Below are 21,240 nucleotides of genomic sequence, written 5' to 3'. Positions count from 1 at the left end.
CTTCCACTTTCCTCTTCCGTTTTTGCGTAAGGCTGCAATTATTTGGTTATAATTTTGGGTAGAGCAGACATTTCCAGATGTTTTTGTTAGCTGCATGTGCGACATAACCCCACCAGTCCTACCGATGATATAATTTACGAAGATTATACATTTTTTTAACATTTTGTCAAAAAATAAAAGTTTTTTGTCAATTAGTATATTTGAATTTAACCACAATATTTGTTGCATTATTTGTTCTGTCGTTTCTGGAGGATTAAATTGAAATTGCAACCAACTTTCTATGGCTTGTTTTAGAAATAGTGATATTTGGGAGATGATTTCCTTTTCAAATAACTGAAAATGAGCGGTTGTAATCTGAATGAATGGAAAAAGGCCATTCTTGAACATTGGGTGAGACAATCTTACTCATTTGCTTGAGAACCAGTTCGGATTTAAGTATAACTTTTGTATGACTGAAGCTTTTAGTGATTGGTCTAATGCTTTAATATTTAATAATTTCTGTCCTCCGAATTCATATTCATTATATAAATAGGACCTTTAATTTTGTCTGGTTTGCCGTTCCAAATAAAATTGAATCTTTTTTTCTCATATAATTTAAAAAACTGTTCGCTAGGCGTAGGCAAGACCATAAGCAAATAGGTAAACTGTGATAATACTAAAGAGTTAATCAGGGTGATTTTTCCACAAATTGACAGGTATTTACCTTTCCATGGTAGCAAGATCTTATCTATTTTTGCTAACTTTCTATTAAAATGTATTGAAGTTAGATAATTTATTTCCTTTGGGACATGTATACCGAGTATATCCACATCACCATCAGACCATTTTATTGGTAAACTACATTGTAATGTAAAAATTGCATTTTTTAGTGATCCAATACGTAATATAGTACATTTGTCATAATTTGGTTGTAATCCAGAGAGGTTAGAAAATGTATCTAGAGTCTCTATGAGGCTGTGGAGGGATTCTAGTTGTGGATTTAAAAGAAAACATGAATCATCAGCATACAATGACACCTTTGTTTTTAAGCCCTGAATTTCTAATCCTCTGATATTAATATTGGATCTGATTTTAATAGCTAACATCTCGATGGCCACAATAAATAGATATGCCGATAGTGGACAACCTTGTTTCAGTCCTCTTGACAGTTTAAAACTTTCAGAGAAATAGCCATTATTTACTATTTTACACCTAGGGTTCCTATACATGATTTTGACCCATTTTATAAGAGATTCTCCAAAATTGAAATGCTCCAGGCATTTATATATAAACCCCAGTCGTACTTTATCAAATGCCTTTTCGAAGTCTGCTATGAATAGCAGGCCTGGTTTCCCATATTTTCCACAGTGTTCTATTGTTTCCAATACTTGCCTTATATTATCTCCAATGTATCTTCCATGTAAAAAACCTGTCTGATTAGAATGAATAATATCCGACAATAACTTTTTAATTCTATGCGCTATACATTTTGCTAGAATGTTTGCATCACAACACTGAAGTGTAAGGGGCCTCCAATTTTTTTAATGGACTGGATCTTTATATTTTCCACTTGTATCCTGTTTCAGTAATAATGAGATCAGACCTTCTTCTTGAGTGTCAGATAATCTACCATTTACATAGGAGTGGTTAAAACATGCTAATAACGGTCCTCTTAGTATATCAAAAAAGGTTTGGTATACCTCGACTGGTATGCCATCCAACCCTGGAGTTTTGCCGGACTTAAAGTCTTTAATTGCATCCAGAAGTTCCTCCTCTGTAATTTCACCTTCACATGAGTCTTTATGTATGGCTGTTAATTTTTCATTATCAATAGAAAAAAATCTCTACAATTAGCTTCAGTTAGAGGAGATGGAGGTGACTGAAAAGAATACATATGCTTAAAGTACTTTGTTTCCTCCTTCAAAATATAATTTGGTGAATCATGGGTGACTCCATCAATTGTAACCAGTTTCATTACATTCTTTTTGGTAGCATTCCTATGTTGAAGATAAAAAAATAATTTGGTGTATTTTCGCCCATATTCCATCCAGTTTGCTTTATTTTTATAATATATTACACTTGATCTTTCTTGAATAAGTTTCTCCATTTATTTTTGTTTTTCCTCTAATTTATTCTGAGCCTATATGTTACAGTTTTTATTGCCATCTATCTGTTCTGTTAGACTTTCTATTTCCTTTGTTAGTATAAACTCTTTTGACCTAAATTGCTTTTGTTTTCGAGATGAGTGCTGAATTGCATGGCCTCTAAAGGCACATTTAAAGGTGTCCCATACAATAAGGGGATTTGCTGTACCTATGTTATGTCGGAAAAAGTCAGTTATAAATTCATTTTCTTCTAATTATAAATAAATTATCATCCAATAGGCTTTGATAAAATTTCCAATATCCTCGCCCACGTGGAAATTCAGTAAGAGTAATGTATATGCCAATTATATGATGGTCCGACCGCATTCTGTCCCCTATCAACACTTTTTAAACTTTTGGTGGCAACAAGAATGAGATAAGAAAGAAGTCAAGACGACTAGCTTGATTGAGTCTCCGCCATGTATATCTCACTAGATCAGGATATTTAAGCCATATATCTACTAGTTCTAATGTATCCATTACATTCACAATTTCCTTAAGAGCATGTGGGTGATTGTTTGTGGCGTGATTTCCTTTACAGTCCATTGAGCTGTTTGAAACAGTATTATAATCCCCCACCATAATAATATTGTCTTGACTTGCTTGCAGGGTTGATCATTTATTATATATATTGTCAAAGTGTGGACCATCATTATTTGGTCTGTAGAGGTTAATGAGCCATATCTGTTTATGGTCCAATAACATATTTAAAATAATCCATCTACCTTGCGTATCTATTTTGACAATTTGCACATTCGGATCGAAATTACTATTAATTAATATCATCACCCCTTTTGAATTTCTTTGCCCATGGGAGAAGATATATTTGCCCCCCCCCCCCCCCCATTCCTTTTTCCACGCAACTTCATCTCGAATTGTTGAATGAGTTTTCTGTATACAATAGATATTATATTCCTTCTCTTTGAGCCATGTAAATATTGTTCTTCTTTTGTTATTATCAGCTAAGCCATTACAATTATAACTGGCTATACTTATTTCCCCATACACCATAATGAGATACAAGTTTCAAGTCTATTTATCATTATATATGTTTGTAAATGTACCAATAAAAAATACCGTAATGATTGAGTGTCCATATAGCTGTACCGTGATATTTGCCTTGCTAGTGAGTAACCCTTCAATTGTTCTCCACTAATTCCCCCGCTAAAGTCCCTCCCCATCCCAAGTTGAGCCGTCATCCCAGTGATCGGCATCCCACCCACATCCCTCCGGATCCCTAAGGCCCCGAGAGGCCAGGACCCATCCATCGAAAACAGCAGACAGTGCCACCCACAAAACAGAAGCAGATTAACCGCCAAAAGCATTTCCAATGCTGTCACCTCTCTCTCTCTATATATATATATATAACTATTTAAAAAATTAATAATGCATATCCTATTTTCCATCATTATCAATTAATATGCGTAATAATGTCGGCAGTTCATGCTTAGGATTTTAACATATAACCCGGATTGCCATTGAATTATATTTAATTTATTGACAAGCAATTATTATCCTAGCAAATAATTCCTGTGGTCCATCCCATACCTTTTCCTTGTATATAATGCTCTCCCATCAGGGGGCTCTGGCTTTGTAGGACCAACCCTGCCAGGCAGGCTCAGAATCTTGAGGAGGCGGTGCTGCTCAAGTAGGTATCTGACCGCATTTATTTCTCTGTTTAGGCTGCATACTCACAGCAGGTCCATAAAAGAGATGGGAACTTCTCTTTGGTGTATGGGTCGCTCAGGTGGGTGTCCAGGATATAGAGTTAGGGATCTTTCCATCATGATAGAACAATACAAAATTTGATTTGATGTATACTATATTTAAAAATGTTATATCCCTCATCTACACAAAATTGAAAGCTCTCTCTCACTACCCCTGCTCATAGATATGCAACCATTTCCCCTCTCACTCACTTAACGCCGCACCTTTCCAAACACAAAAATGCACACCACATGGTTGACTGCGGAAGAAATGGGCCAAGCGTGCAAACGCACCCGCATCCACACTTGCCGCAAGGGGGAAAGGACGCCAGAGAGAACACAGGACCAATCACAACAACCATCCGCCAAAACAACAACCGCCCGCCAAAAAAGCCATGTTCTAATTAGTTGTATTTAAAGATGTATTATTCTGCTTGTTATATTTTCTTGTTATATCGTTTTATCGTTTTATAAAATACTATACTTACTATAAATGTTCTTTAATATTACAATCCCTACATTGCTAGTATTGGGTGCTCCATTATTAGACTCCTCTATTACAACTTTTAGAATAGCCATTGAGTAGTCTTTGTGTCTCTGAACATTTGGTTGTCGATATACAGTTTATCCACCACGAGTGCAACACGTTTCCCTTTTAATCTGTTTTCCTTGAAGATTGGATACAGAACTTTGCGCCTTTCTGCAATCTCCCTCGGGAACTGATCATTCATGCTTTTCGTGCCAGCAAGTCTTTTCCCTATGCTTTTCACCATTGCTTTATCCTTAAAAAATGCAAATTTGGCAACGATTTGGCGCTCATATTTCTGTCCTCTTTTTCCGAAACGGTGTACACGTTCGAGTTGGATTTTATCGACAGCCTCGAGTGGGATTTGAAGCGCTGTATGCAGGAAGTCCTTCATAATATTCTCTGTTATTTCTCCCTCCTTTTCCTGAATACCCGTAAGTACTAGATTTTCTCTCATCGATCTAGTTTGGATGTCTAGTAAGGCTTCTCTCAGAAGGTTGTTCTCCTTTTTAAGTTCCCTAACGTCCGTTTCCATCTTAGAGACTGTCACTTTTAATTTTTTGGTTTCTTTCTCCATTACCAATGCATTTTCATCACTCATTTGAAGACTCGCTTTCACCTCTTTTACGTCCTTACTGACCAATTCTAGTATGCCCAATTTGTCATTTATCGACTTCAACAGGTCGCTTTCCACACTTACCAGACCCAGTGGTGAAAAGCATATATCATCTGTATCAGTCGACGAGTCGCGTTTCCTCTTGGGGATCGGTTCTCCTCGCTTATCTTGCCCCATGTTTGGGTGTTGCGTGTTGTTGTAATATTTGTCGATATATTTCTCTAGCCTTATGATTTGTTTTGTGTTATTATCCAGATTGAATTTTATTAACTGCAAATATATGAAATGCTAATATTTAGTCTAACTTACTGATTTTGAATATTATGTTTTTATCTTGAGGTGGTTTGTACCGCTTTCTATTCAATACGCCATCTTCCTTTTTTTGTCGCCCTTCTTGATGATCCGATAAATGGTTGATTTAGGTGCAATCTTACTAGCAGCAATATCCTTGCCTGTGAAGCCCTTTTTGTGCACAGCAATGATGACAGCACGTGTTTCCTTGCAGGTAACCATGGTTAACAGAGGAAGAACAATGATTTCAAACACCACCCTCCTTTTAAAGCTTCCAGTCTGTTATTCTAACTCAATCAGCATGACAGAGTGATCTCCAGCCTTGTCCTCGTCAACACTCTCACCTGTGATAACGAGAGAATCACTGACATGATGGCAGCTGGTCCTTTTGTGGCAGGGCTGAAATGCATTGGAAATGTTTTTATGGGAATAAGTTCATTTTCATGGCAAAGAGGGACTTTGCAATTAATTGCAATTCATCTAATCACTCTTCATAACATTCTGGAGTATATGCAAATTGCCATCATAAAAACTGAGGCAGCAGACTTTATGAAAATTAATATTTGTGTCATTCTCAAAACCTTTGACCACAACTGTACACTGACACAGTGAGTGAGTTTATCAGGAAGTGTATAGGGGATGTTGTTCCCACAAAAAGATGACAGCATTTGTGAACCACCGCATTTAACCACGGCAATGTCCAGTTATGCCCTCCGTAAGGCAATCACATAAGAAAATGTCAGTACAGAGAAATCATGGATTATAAAAGGAAAACCAGCCACGTTGCAGACACCGACGTCTTGCTCCCGGACGAGCTAAACACCTTATTCGCCACAAGCATTAACAACACCTGCAATAACACCTGCTAAATATACGTATGCAAACAATATAATTTGATTGGATGAGCAAGCATGTTTGTGCCTGTGAGTGTGTGTCTGTGTGTGTGTGTGTTTTTGTGTTTGTGTGTGTGTGTGTGTGTGTGTGAATATGTGTTTGGCAAAAGAGAATCTAGTGTGTTGTGCGTCTATGTGAACTTTTTTGAAATATATGCAATGTCGAGATTTAGCAATATGAGATTCTGAGCAAAGTTTAACTCAGTCTCCCCTCTGTCTCTGTCTCTGTCTCTGTCTCTGTCTCTGTCTCTGTCTCTTTCTCTGTCTCTCTCTCTCTCTCTCTCTCTCTCTCTCTCTCTCTCTCTCTCTCTCTCTCTCTCTCTCTCTCTCTCTCTCTCACTCTCTCTCTGTAGGTGACCGTGTTCATCTATACAGACCTGATGTTGGTGACCAGAGAGGATGAACCAGGGAGATGTAACGTCCTACAGAATCCTCTATATCTCAGACAACTACGGCTACAGGACGGTCAGTGTTTAAACCCTTACACAAAAACCTTAGTGCTGGCCCTGATGCTATTGGATATGACCCTAACCTTGACCTTGTTGACCTGACCCGTTCATAGACTTGACAGTTACCCTCACAACCTCAATCTCAGACAATGCTGAGACTACAGGATGGATTTCCTAAAAACAGTTGAGACGAGAAGGAGGTACTAGTTCAGATCCTGACCCTTGACCTGGACCTACCTCTAAACCTGACCGTTAGCATCTACTATGTGTAGGCCAGCAACAGGGCATTACAACGAAATCTCCCTGTAAGATAGAGATAATTTTTTGTCTGAGAACTGACAATTTCCTAATATGGATTCCCTACATCGGAGACATCATAATTTACACTAGCAATGGTCATTGACATTCAAATATTATATTTATTGTAAAATGTAACTTTTGTATTTTCTTAGAATGTACTCAAATATAGAGTACCAGTCAAAGGTTTGGACACACCTACTCATTCCAGGTTTTTTCTTTATTTTAGACTATTGTCTACATTGTAGAATAATAGTGAAAACATCAAAACTATGAAATAACACATATGGAATCATGTAGTAACCAAAAAAGTGTTAAACAAATCAAAATATATTTTAGATTTTAGATTTTTCAAAGTAGCCACCCTTTGCCTTGATGACAGCTTTTCACACTCTTGGCATTTTCTCAACCAGCTTCATGAGGTAGTCCCCTGGAATGCATTTCAATTAACAGGTGTGCCTTGTTAAAAGTTAATGTGTGGAATTTCTTTCCTTCTTAATGCGTTTCAGCCAATCAGTTGTGTTGTGACAATGTAGGGGTGGGATACAGAACATAGCCCTATTTGGTAAAAGACCAAGTCCATGTTATGGCAAGAACAGCTCAAATAAGCAAAGAGAAATGACAGTCCATCATTACTTTAAGACATGAAGGTCAGTCAATCCGGAACATTTCAAGTTTCTTAAAGTGCAGTCACAAAAACCATCAAGCGCTATGATGAAACTGGCTCTCATGAGGACCGCCACAGGAATGGAAGACCCAGAGTTACCTCTGCTGCAGAGGATAAGTTCATTAGAGTTACCAGCCTCAGAAATTGCAGCCCAAATAAATGCTTCACAGAGTTCAAGTAACAGACACATCTCAATATCAACTGTTCAGAGGAGCCTGCGTGAATCAGGCCTTCATGGTTAAATTGCTGCAAAGTAACCACTACTAAAGGACACCAATAAGAAGACGAGACTTGCTTGGTCCAAGAAACACGAGCAATGGACATTAGACCGGTGGAAATCTGTCCTTTGGTCTGATGAGTCCAAGGAGAGTGATTGAGTGCTGCATCAGATGACCTGGTCTCCACAATCACCCGACCTCAACCAAATTGAGATGGTTTGGGATGAGTTGGACCGCAGAGTGAAGGAAAAGCAGCCAACAAGTGCTCAGCATATGTGGGAACTCCTTCAAGACTGTTGGAAAAGCATTCCAGGTGAAGCTGGTTGAGAGAATGCCAAGAGTGTGCAAGGCTTTCATCAAGGCAAAAGGTGGCTATTTGAAGAATCACAAATGTAAAATATATTTTGATTTGTTTAACACTTTTTTGGTTACTACATGATTCCATATGTGTTATTTCATACAATGTAGAAAATAGTAAAAATAAAGAAAAATTATTGAATGAGTAGGTGTGTCCAAACCTTTGACTGGTACTGTACATTTTCTTAATGTGTCAGGTATTTTTTATATTTTGTGTTAAAATGAAGAAAAAGTATGTGCAACATATGCATAAATACACTGGGTGTATTTGCATATAAAAAATGTACATACTTTTTATTGTTTGCGAGATCAGACATAATATCACTATAACCCGAGTGTTCATTTTGTATTAAATTATTACTTTTTTCAATTAAAAAATGTCAAAATTCTAAACTAAAATGTGGTATTTTGTATTTGTATTTATTCTGGATCCCATTAGCTGCTGCCAAGGCAGCAGCTTCACTTCCTGGGGTCCAGCAAAATTAAGGCAGTTATAAATTTTTTTTAAACATTACAATACATTCACAACAGATTTCACAACATATTAAGTGTGTGCCTTCTGGCCCCTACTCTACTACCATATATCAACAACGCAAAATCCATGTGTATAGTGTGTTTGTATGCATGTGTCTGTGCCTATGTTTGTGTTGCTTCACTGTCCCTGCTGTTCCATAAGGTGTATTTTTATCTGTTTTTTAAATCTAATTTAATGCTTGCATGAGTTACTTGATGTGGAATAGAGTTCCATGTAGTCATGTCTCTATATAGTACTGTGCGCCTCCCGTAGTCTGTTCTGGACTTGGGGACTGTTAAGAGACCTCTGGTGGCATGTCTTGTGGGGTATGCATGGGTGTGCAAGTAGTTCAAACAGACAGCTCGGTGCATTCAACATGTCAATACCTCTCACAAATACAAGTAGTGATGAAGTCAGTCTCTCCTCCACTTTGAGCCAGGAGAGATTGACATGCATTTTATGAATGTTAGCTCTCTGTGTACAGTGATCCCTCGCCACTTCGCGGTTCACTTATCGCGGATTCGCTATTTCGCGGATTTTCATAATGCATTTTTTTTTTTTTTTTGGTGCATTGTGCTCTGCATTCTGATTCGCTAAAAACTCACTCCCGCTTCTTGTATCAAAACATGCTACGAATTGTGCTATCATTTTGTCGTCTCGTGCAGTTATGTGTACGTACATAAAACAGCTTGGCAAATTTACATTAAGTTGGCCAAATTATCTTGTAATTTCGAACATCTTCTAAACCCATAATGTCGACGAAACGGCCTACACGTGAGTCACTGTATTTGTATACATGTAATAGTTGCTAATTGTAAAAAAAAAAAAGTTTTCTATTTCGCGGATTTCACTTATCGCGGGTCATTTTCGGAACGTAACCCCCGCGATAAACGAGGGATTACTGTATATCGAAGGGCCAGCCGTGCTGCCCTGTTCTGAGCCAATTGCAATTTTCCTAAGTCCCTCTTTGTGGCACCTGACGACGATTGAACAGTAGTCCAGGTGCGATAAAACGGGCCTAGGTAGGACCTGCCTTGTTGATAGTGAAGGCAGAGCAACGCTTTATTATGGACATACTTCTCCCCATCCTAGCTACTGTTTTATCAATATGTTTTGACCATGACAGTTTACAATCCAGGGTTACTCCAAGCAGTTAAGTCTCCTCAACTTGCTCAATTACCACATTATTCATTACAATATTTAGTTGAGGTTTAGGGTTTAGTGAATGATTTCTCCCAAATACAATACTTTTAGATTTTTGAAATATTTAGGACTAACTTATTCCTTGCCACCCATTCTGAAACTAACTGCACCTCTTTGTTAAGTGTTGCAGTCATTTCAGTTGCTGTGGTAGCTGACGTGTATAGTGTTGAGTCATCCGCATACATACATTGCCTTGCAAAAGTATTCATCCCCCTTGGCATTTTTCCTATTTTGTTGCATTACAACCTGTACTTTAGATTGATTTTTATATGGATTTCATGTAATGGACATACACAAAATAGTCCAAATTGGTGAATTGAAATGAAAAAAATAACTTGGTGAGTGCATATGTATTCACCCCCTTTGCTATGAAGCCCCTAAATAAGATCTGGTGCACCCAATTACCTTCAGAAGTCACATAATTAGTTAAATAAAGTCCACCTGTGTGCAATCTAAGTGTCACATGATCTGCCACATGATCTTAGTATATACACCTGTTCTGAAAGGCCCCAGAGTCTGCAACACCACCAAACAAGCGGCACCATGAAGACCAGGGAGCTTTCCAAACAGGTCAGGGACAAAGTTGTGGAGAAGTACAGATCAGGGTTGGGTTATAAAAAAAGATCTGAAACTTTGAACATCCCACGGAGCATCATTAAATCCATTATAAAAAAATTGAAAGAATATGGCACCAAACCTGCCAAGAGAGGGCCGCCCACCAAAACTCACGGACCAGGCAAGGAGGGCATTAATCAGAGAGGCAACAAAGAGACCAAAGATAACTCTGAAGGAGCTGCAAAGCTCCACAGCGGATATTGTAGTATCTGTCCATAGGACCACTTTAAGCCGTACACTCCACAGAGCTGAGCTTTACGGAAGAGTGGCCAGAAAAAAGCCATTGCTTAAAGAAAACTATAAGCAAACACGTTTGGTGTTTGCCAAAATGCATGTGGGAGACTCCCCAAACATATGGAAGAAGGTATTCTGGTCAGATGAGACTAAAATTGAGCTTTTTGGCCATCATGGAAAACGCTATGTCTGGCGCAAACCCAACACCTCTCATCACCCTGAGAACACCATCCCCACAGTGAAGCATGGTGGGGGCAGCATCATGCTGTGGGGATGTTTTTCATCGGCAGGGACTGGGAAACTGGTCAGAATTGAAGGAATGATGGATGGCGCTAAATACAGGGAAATTCTTGAGGGAAAGACAGCTGCTCTGGGGAATTTCTGATTCTACCTGGATTTTGTTGGAGAGGCTTCCTTTAAAGAACACCCTCTGTGTTCTGTTAGACAGGTAACTCTTTATCCACAATATAGCAGGGGGTGGGTGTAAAGCCATAACACATACGTTTTTCCAGCAACAGACTATGATCGATAATGTCAAAAGATGCACTAAAGTCTAACAAAACAGCCCCACAATCTTTTTATCATCAATTTCTCTCAGCCAATCATCAGTCATTTGTGTAAGTGCTGTGCTTGTTGAATGCCCTTCCCTATAAGTGTGCTGAAAGTCTGATAGTAAAATAGCATTGTATCTGATCAAACACCATTTTTTCCAAAGTTTACAAGTAACAGGCTGATTGGTTGGCTATTTTGAGCCAGTAAAGGGGGCTTTACTATTCTTAGGTAGGGGAATAACTTTTGCTTCTCTCCAGGCCTGAGGGCACACGCTTTCTAGTAGGTTTAAGATATGGCAAATAAGAGTGGCAATATTGTCCGCTATTATCGTCAGTAAGTGTCCATCCAAGTTGTCAGACCCCGGTGGCTTGTCATTGTTGATAGACAACAATACTTTTTTCACCTCTTCCACACTTACTTGACAGAATTCAAAATTACAATGTTTGTCTTTCATAATTTGGTCAGATATACTTGGATGTGTAGTGTCAGCTTTTGTTGCTGGCATGTCATGCCTACATTTGCTAATCTTGCCAATGAAAAAATCATTAAAATAGTTGGCAATATCAGTGGGTTTTGTGATGAATGAGCCATCTGATTCAATGAATGATTGAATGAGTTTGCCTTTTTTTTCCCAAAATGTCATTTAAGGTGCTCCAAAGCTTTTTACTATCATTCTTTGTGTAATTTATCTTTGTTTCATAGTGTAGTTTCTTCTTCTTTTTATTCAGTTTAATCACATGATTTCTCAATTTGCAGAACATTTGCCAATCGGTTGTACAGCCAGACCTTTTTGCCATTCCTTTTGCCTCATCCCTCTCAACCATACAGTTTTTCAATTCCTCATCAATCCACAGAGATTTAACAGTTTTTACAGTCATTTTCTTAATGGGTGCTTGCTTATTAGTAACTGGGATAAGCAATTTCATAAATGTGTCAAATGAAGTGTCTGGTTGCTACTCATTACACACCACGAACCAACAAATATTATTTACATCAATAACATAGGAATCGCTACAAAACTTAATGTATGACCTCTTATACACTATATTAGGTGCAACCTTTGGAACTTTGGTTTTCCTAGACATGGCTACTATATTGTGCTCACTACATCTGATGGATTTGGGTACTGCTTTCTAACAAATCTCTGCAGCAATGGTAATGATTTGATCAATACATGTGATGATTTCTATCCTGTACTGTTTGTAACTACCCTAGTAGGTTGATTGATAACCTGAACCAGGTTGCAGGCACTAGTTACAGTTTGAAGCTTTCTCTTGAGTGGGCAGCCTGATGAAAGCCAGTCACTATTTAAATCACCCAGAAAATATACCTCTCTATTGATATCACAGACATTATCAAGCATTTCACACATGTTAACCAGATACTGACTGTTGGCACTGTGAGGCAAATGAACCTGTAGCCATATTACTTCAACAGTATTTAACATGAGATCCTCTCTAAGCTTTACAGGAATGTGGTTCTGAATATAAACAGCCACACCTCCACCTTTGGCATTTCTGTATTTTCCTTAGATCTCATAATCAAATTAACAGCCATCAAAATAAAGTTATCGTTCTTCTCTTTCTTGTGATGTAAGTGTCGAGACGGTGCGTTAAATCCCCAACAAATCATTCTTATAGATTCAACAGAAAGACAATGTACTCCATTGAGCCCATTTCAGCCATTACCGGGATGTGTTTACAGATCATTACAAAAATGTCTGCAGTCGGTATGTTAACGGGAAAAACAAGAGTATGAAAGAATCGCAGGATTAAAATGAAAGCAATCAATCCAGCGATATTTAACCTCCTAGGGCTTAGTGGTCACATACGTGGACAGCACTTTTTAGCTCTTATGTCCACAATTGTGTAGAAGTTCTGTCATATTTCATGGCTTATTCTGATTTAGATATTTATAAAAGCCTTGTATATTTGTCATGACATGCAAATTTGAAAAAAAAAGTGTAAAACTAGCAACTTTGTAGGTCGCTAAACATGAAGTACACGTAAGTGTACTTATGGACTGAGGCTCCTCGAAACAGCTAATATGCTTGTAAACATGCACACACGTAAAATGGGAAAAAAGCTAGCTCTGATGCAGCTAAAAAGCTGTACATGGTCCCAATGAAATAAATAACAATTAAATCACTAAATACATACATACATACTTAAATTAGTTGTGTTGAAAATGTTAGCCTAATGCAATTCGGACCATGAATCCACATATGTGGACATCATTTTTCTCTAAAAGTACATCATATCAAAAGATGATACTTAGTTTTTATTCTAATTAGGTTCCAATAAGCCCAAATAGCAAAGAGAAATAAAAAATGCATGTAAAAAAACAGCTTGGGCCTTAAGAGGTTAAGTAACAAGTGGATTTGCACCCCTCAAACACAGGAAATAGATGGCTGAAAAAGACAGATCCTCAGGTGGGCGGGGCATGCGCATACACTGATTCCATGATTTCATTCCAAGCAGGACATACTGTAGGAAACACACAATATTTCCCTAATCTATATACAGTCATCTAAATTAATAAATGCCATGTAATTTTTATGGCCCAGTAGTAGTGATTCTGCCAGTGGGATATTTAGGCTGAATGTGAGCCAAACCCCGGAGGTTTGTCTTTCTGGTTCTCAGCTATATAAACACTCCACTGAGTTGGCACCTTGCAAATAATACAGTAGTTTGGCTCACAGTATAACAAAGCACTGCAGGTCAAATAAATACCTCTTACTGTCAATGCATGTCTTTATAATGTAGAGAGGAGATGGAGAGGGTTCTGACTCAGAGTAGAGAGCTGGGGTGTCAGTAGGCCAGAGCAGGCTGGATGCTAGTGAGAGCCGCTCAGTGTGAAGAGGCTGTAAGTGTGTGTGTGTGTCTGTGCATGCACGCAAAAGTGATATCTGTTGATATACTGTACCTAGGGATCAGGTTGCAGACAGTCCAGTCATATTGATCAGCTGGGTTGGACAGTGTGGAGCCCTAACTGAGTCACAATATCCTGCGGTGTCTGTGTCCTGTCTTGCCCCATCCCTGCAACTATATACTGTATGTGTGTGACGCACTTGAGAGCGCCCTTATCTCTCGCATTTTATGTGTCACTTTCACTCTCCCCCGCCCTCTCTTTCATTATCTCTCTCTCTCTCTTCTCTCTTATTCCCAAATATGCCTGTTCTATCTCATCATCCATGCTGTTTTCCTCCATCCATGCCTGAGGGGACGTGAGGCTCATCTGTCATTAAATATGGTCCCTTCTAAAACTCCCCTCCCTCCATTTTTCTCTGTTTCTCTTTCTCTCTCTCTCTCGCTCTCCCTCCCTCTCTCTCTCTCTCTCTCGCACACTCTTTACTTTTACATATTCCCTCTGAAATGACAGCTCAAACTTTATGTAATTGTCCCTAGGACAACGCCCTACTAAAGCTCCGGTTTTAGTTATTGAACTACATGTTATTGTCAGTGTAACAGTTCTATCATGTGACCGCCCTCTGTGTCATATGAAGTGAACTAATGGTCAGGCTAGGGAGATGTTAGCTATTATTATGTGTTTAACCCCACAGATGACAGTGCATTACATTATATTGCATTACATTAGCTCATGTCCTGGCCCCTGAGACCCAGCACAGGAGGGGGATGTAGGAGTTCTATCCTCCCCATGGACGGTGCTCTCAGCTGGGTCACTCTCTGCACTGTCCCCCCTGCACCCCTCCACCACAGTGGAATAGGAAGTCATCAGGGGATGGGAGGGGAGTGTACAAGGAGGGTGCATCTCCATCCGCCTATCATTGTTATTTTAGTACGGCAGAGCCTCTCAGGAAAGAGGCTCCGGGGACTGTGTTTGTTTCAACCAGGGTGGTGTGTGAGTAAGTGAGGTGGGGCAGAAGTGGGACAGGGGTTTCCTGTGACCCTGTCACCTACCATAGAGACAGGGGTGTGGAGCGTGGGAAAGACAGAGGGTGCTAAGAGAGAGCACCACAACAGACACACAAACTACTCCACCACACACACTGTTGTGTGTACCTGTAGAGCACAGTCACATCAAGCAAAACATTTGTAATTTGCGAAACATCACATGAAAAGGTCCTGTTATTAAAAGGGCCCTTCTATAGTATGCCATTTTCTTATTTAGCATTTGAGAAGCATCTTATAAAGGCAGTATGAATGATTCATAAAGCATTACAAGTTATCCTTTGATAAAGTATGATTAGAATAGTCCTAGTATCACCAACAGTATTATCAGGCTGTAATTGCCATAAAAGCTGTGATCTCCCTCCCCATGCGCAGTTGATGTCTTAATGTGACTCAGGCGGCGCTCCTGCAACTGTAAAATAAATGCAAGATTGACCTCTGCTGTTGAGTTGGGAGAATCACAAGCATTATGATCTGGTTCTGACACCAATTTGAGATTGCGGTTATGAGATGCAGTATTATTGACTGCCTGCCTGAGAAATGTTCGTCTGAGAGAAGTGAAATGGAAATCTAACAATCTCACTCGGCTGCCCCCCAGGGTTAGCCCAGTGATACGCAGTCTGTCCATGGAAGTCTGTGTTCAACAAGCAGTTTTCTCTTTTAAAATACCAATTTGATATACAGTACATGTACATTCACAAAAACATGACTGCCTTCAATGTGAAGTTCTAAGATGACTTGTGGTAGGTTTATTATTTTAATTTACAGACAATGTTCCTTAGTCTGACGTTGGTGTAGGATCAGAAAAATTGTTTTTGTTCATTATCCTGACAGGTCTGCAGACCATAATTAATGTAAAATCAATAAACAATTATGATTACAACGTAATTGCTGTGTTTGTCATAGTCAGTCAGGTTCTTTGTACAGTCGGCTATTCGTGTGATAAATCAATTTAACTGTGGCATTATCCATGGTTGAGCAACATGCTAATTAATGCAGTAATTAGTGAAGTAACAGTATTGTACGCGTATACTAATATCATAGTATAGTGATATGGCACATATTGCTGTAGGTGAGTATACAGCAACCCTTGGGGATGAGCATGACCTCAGTGGTGTGAAGGGTAGAGTGTGTTCAGGTGGTCAGTGTTCCTATGGGGTACAACTGCACAACAGAATCTATATTGGTTCAATATATCTCTGTCTGGATCTCCCCTGGCAAATGACAATAGAATAGTGTCTGCTACAGCTGGTGTTCTACCTTACTCTTATCTCTCTGACCTTGATTCTGACAGACAGGCACACACACACACACACACACACACACACACACACACACACACACACACACACACACACACACACACACACACACACACACACACACACACACACACACACACACACACACACACACACACACACACACACACACACACACACACACATACACACACACACACACACATACACATACACATACACACACACACACACATACACACACATACACATACACACACATACACATACACATACACATACACATACACATACACACACACACACACACACACTTGGTGCAGTTTTCTCCTTGTTGGACAGTAGGGTTGAATGGCGGGAACCCGGTTACCGAGATTTACCGACCAAAACCTCTCCCTTTTCCCGGTATAAATAACTGCGAGAAACCGGTCGATTATCCTAAAATATTATAATACATTATTTATATGAGCATGACGTGAAATGGAACTGTTAAATTAGACGCGATGTCTAAATCTGGATTCTCAACGGTCTTCTCTCTGGTCACTGCATGATCAATGTTCAGGGTGGGGACCGCCAGCCCATCTCAGTATGTAGACCTATTATCTCATCATGGTAACTTTATTTTATTGTGACAGGTAGACCTACATTTGCTGCAGCATAGCCTATGTTACAGTAATATATAAAGACCGAATGCACATCTAATTTACACATCTCCATCTGGCTTTCGGGGTCACCTTATTTTTTTAATTGCAACAACATATTTTAAAAAATTGCAGCTGCAGAGTTTTAAACACTCATATATAGTTGCTTTAAATCAGTGCATGAGCAAGCACTCTCTCAGCAGTCTTTCTCTCTCTCCATCAATTCCATTCAGATTGCATCCAAAATAGATAGTCCTGTTCAGGTTTGATATATAGGCCTATATATAGATGTCCTAGCCTACCTCGTTCAGGTAATATATTCAATGCAGTATTAGCCTTATACTTAGCTAAAGAATGATGGGTTATGCATAATAAGCTTCTAACTTATAGCCTCTGTATCTTGCGCAATACGCACTCACTTGTGCTCCGTTGGCCTCGCTCTGTGTAAAAGGCTCCTTAGCTCTTGGAGTCCCATGCAGAAAAATATAGACTAGAATAGCTTGCTGGACATTATTTTCTTTTAGCACTTCTTATACCAATAGACTATTCCTTCTTATACCAATAGACTATTCGAAGAGCGACCCAAGCTCTTGAGAATAGAACTCATGGGTAGTTTGAAAGAAGAGCGAACGCGCGATGGCGGTTGGCTATAGCAGTTTATTATTCAGACCCATAACCATTCAATCATTTACATTTACATTTACATCATTTAGCAGATGCTCTTATCCAAAGCGACTTACGAATTGGTGCATTCAACTTATGATAGCAAGTGGGACAACCACTTTTATTATTTTTATTTTTTTCGTGAAAGCCTTCTGCATCTCACTCTAGTCCTATGTTATTCAAGCATATTATTGGAATGATGCAGACGAGGACAACAAAATGTATTTCATTTAACTGTTGAAAGCTTGGATGAATGAAGCAACACTAGAGAGAGAAAGAGGAGGAAGGCTAATAACATTATTATGAATAATTCTAATAAAATTAGCTAGCTTACACTTGTAACTTTGTAGGCCGCATGTGCTGCACCAGAATCACATGGTTTGAAAGATGTGCGTTATTCCAGTCCATATAATACAGTATAATACAATACAGTACAGTAATACAGTTTAGCCTACTGGAGCTAGTTTCATTTATTTACCCAAGAGAGCATAGCTACATCTATGTGCTTTTATGTTTTTCTGTTGTGTGTAATGTGCAGTAGCCTATACAGTATATCAAATAGCCTATGTATTGGATAATGGCACAATCATTTGGGCTTTTTTGGGCTTGGCCTCATTAAATGTCTTTAATGTAGGGCTCATAAAATTTATTTAATCAGGCTCAGGCATCAGGCTTGAATTTTTTATCAAAGCTCTAATCAAATCCAGACATATACCTATGTATATGCTTTATAATGCTTTTGAATGACATTTCTGATATTGGCAGGAAATACTGGTTTACCCGGAAGAAAAGTGATTTATTCTCAGGATTGAACATTTGTAAAATACCAGGAAAATATTCAACCTTAGTGGACAGACAGTGCAGTCACTTGGGTAGACAGTGGGGACAGGTTGACAGCCTGGAGTTAGAGAGGAGCAGACACTATGGCAGGTGGGCCATCAAACACCATCACAGCCTGTCTCATTCCATTAGTAAAGACACAAGGACTGGGACACACACAACCACAGTTGCACAGAAGCACACTCATCTCTCTCACACACACACACACACATACACAAATAGACAATTTGTTTGTATAGGTGTAATGGGTGGGAGAGAAGTAATGTCGATAACTATCAAGGCTTAGAGATCTTTATCAGCCCCTCTTGGCAGCCATTTCTCTTCTCAGCAGATGGAGTGATTTAGGAAATGGATGAAGGGAGGGAATGGATTTCTCCTTCCTTGGCCAAAGTTAATCATAAACCTCAATCTGGGGCAAAGCTATTTTTCAGTTTGATCTTAAGGTTATTTGAATCCCTGGCTGTGACCCCACTCTCCGAGGGTGTCTCAGGGGGAGTGAAATATGCAAAAAACACATTTCCATTTCACACCACACACTTGTACATGCAGTGGAACAGGATAAATATAAGCACCCCCTATTCAACCAGATACACAGGCACACACACACACCAGCCAGGTCAGCCGTGATACAAATCAGTATTAGACGTCCATCATGTCTGAGGACATTGGTAGATGACGTGGAAACTGGCCACTAGGGGCAACAGTGAATTCTGTTACCTTCAAGTATGTTTCAGTTGATGCCTAAACTTACCCCTAACCTTAACAATTCAGAGTTAATGTCTAAACTTAACCTTAAACAGTTCAATGAACGTCTAATTCTGACATGAGACTGTGAGAGCTTGTTGCACACACGCACACGCACCCGCACACGCACACGCACACGCACACACACACACACACACACACACACACACACACACACACACACACACACACACACACACACACACACACACACACACACACACACACACACACACACACACACACACACACACACACACACACACACACGCATAAGTGACACCCCCCTCACACCTCCTCCTATCTGTCCTGTGGGCAGGACTGGGGCACTCATCACAGGAGGTGTCAACCCTGCTGTCAGATTGTCACCTCCAGTTGTCACCAGGGAGTGACATAGTTTGACACAGTGGTCCTGGGTGGGGACTGTGGTGACAGGGTGATAGACATCTAGCTTGGCCTCAGATGATCCAAGCTATTGATCTGGACCTAGATACACAGCATGTCTTTAGTGATGGATGACTTCCAGGACATTGGCCAGTGGTAGGCAGCCTTTACATCTTAAAATCTGAATAATAATTATTGGTAATATGTAATAACTTTTTTGTTCCTTCCACAGATCATGCTGAAGATCTGAGGTTCTATCTCATCCACATGACTGAGGTAAGCAATTTGTGTATTTGTGTGTGTGTGTGTGTGTGTGTGTGTGTGTGTGTGTGTGCCTCAGAGGGGCCATGGACTCCAGTGGAAATCACATTACAGGGCAGACATAAGGGCTGGCTCAGAGTTCTAATGAGAATGGATCTCTCTCTCTCTCTCTCTCTCTCTCTCTCTCTCTCTCTCTCTCTCTCACTCCTGTTCATTCTCCCCCTCTTTCTGTCACACTGAGTATCATCCCAAACCAAATCACTGATGTCGTTACTTTACAGACACAATACTAACCATAAACATAAATAGTACTGACACTATACATATGCTACTAATACAAAACGACTCTCTCTCTCTCTCTCTCTCTCTCTCTCTCTCTCTCTCTCTCTCTCTCTCTCTCTCTCTCTCTCTCTCTCTCTCTCTCTCTCTCTCTCTCTCTCTCTCTCTCTCTCTCCTTCTACTCCTCCTCATCTCCATCTTTCCCCATCCACTTGTTCATGATCAACTGCCCTTGGCTGTCATGTTGGTAAACTTTTAAAAAATCGGACTCCTCACTAAAACCTTGTTTTCTCTGTAGTGACCAACTGTGAATAATACATGTGACATCTTCATCCCATTGCCCCGTTCTCCTTTCAAATGTGCTATGTAACCTAATTACAAGCGTATGGATCTTTAACAGCTCACGGCTTTATGTAAAAACCGCCCAGACAGGGTAGCACTGTTTGGTATCTGCCCACTGGCAATGGTAAGAAGAGGGGAAAAAGCTCCAATATTCCGCATGTCTAATTAAGATGGTCATAAATAGCAACTGTTACGCAAGTGAGGAGGGAGGAGCCGCCCATGGCTGGTGTGAGGAGTGAGAATGGTGCTTTTTGTAGACTGTGGTGTAGATGGACTCACACACACACACACACACGCACGCACGCACGCACGCACGCACGCACGCACGCACACACACACAAACAAACAAACAGATCTTGTGGGATAGGTCTTGTGATGGGATGTCTGCTCCACTCTCTCCAGCCATTATGAAAGGAAATAAATGTGTGTGTCTGTTGTGTGTCTGTGTGTGAATGTGTGTGTGTGAATTTGTGTGCGCGTGAGTGTGTCTCAAACACGCACATGGGCAAGACATCATCATAAAACACATAATTCATTCAGCCTCAGTATCCCATCAAACCTAATCCTTCAGTCCACGCCTCCCTCTTAGCAGCAGCCCTGCAACAGGATGGCTTACACACACACACACACACACACACACACACACACACAC

The 21,240-nt window shown here is 39.8% G+C and overlaps 1 protein-coding gene across 2 annotated transcripts in view; it reads left to right on the top strand.

Annotated features, from left to right (window-relative positions):
- rgs3a (regulator of G protein signaling 3a) overlaps positions 1 to 21,240 on the top strand; it is a gene marked incomplete at its 5' end in the record, with an annotated part of 320,527 nt that overhangs the window by 136,179 nt on the left and 163,108 nt on the right. For both annotated transcript variants that reach the window (XM_084159872.1, XM_084159873.1), the window contains 2 exons: positions 6,509 to 6,620; positions 19,939 to 19,982. In XM_084159872.1, coding sequence (XP_084015998.1) covers positions 6,509 to 6,620; positions 19,939 to 19,982 — 156 coding nt within the window. The remainder of the gene's footprint in view (positions 1 to 6,508; positions 6,621 to 19,938; positions 19,983 to 21,240) is intronic.

Source organism: Coregonus lavaretus (assembly GCF_964263955.1).
Source record: "Coregonus lavaretus genome assembly, chromosome: 4".
Classification (NCBI taxonomy): domain Eukaryota; kingdom Metazoa; phylum Chordata; class Actinopteri; order Salmoniformes; family Salmonidae; genus Coregonus; species Coregonus lavaretus.
Note: the sequence above shows the minus strand (reverse complement) of the source record. Positions and strands in the feature narration are given on the sequence as shown.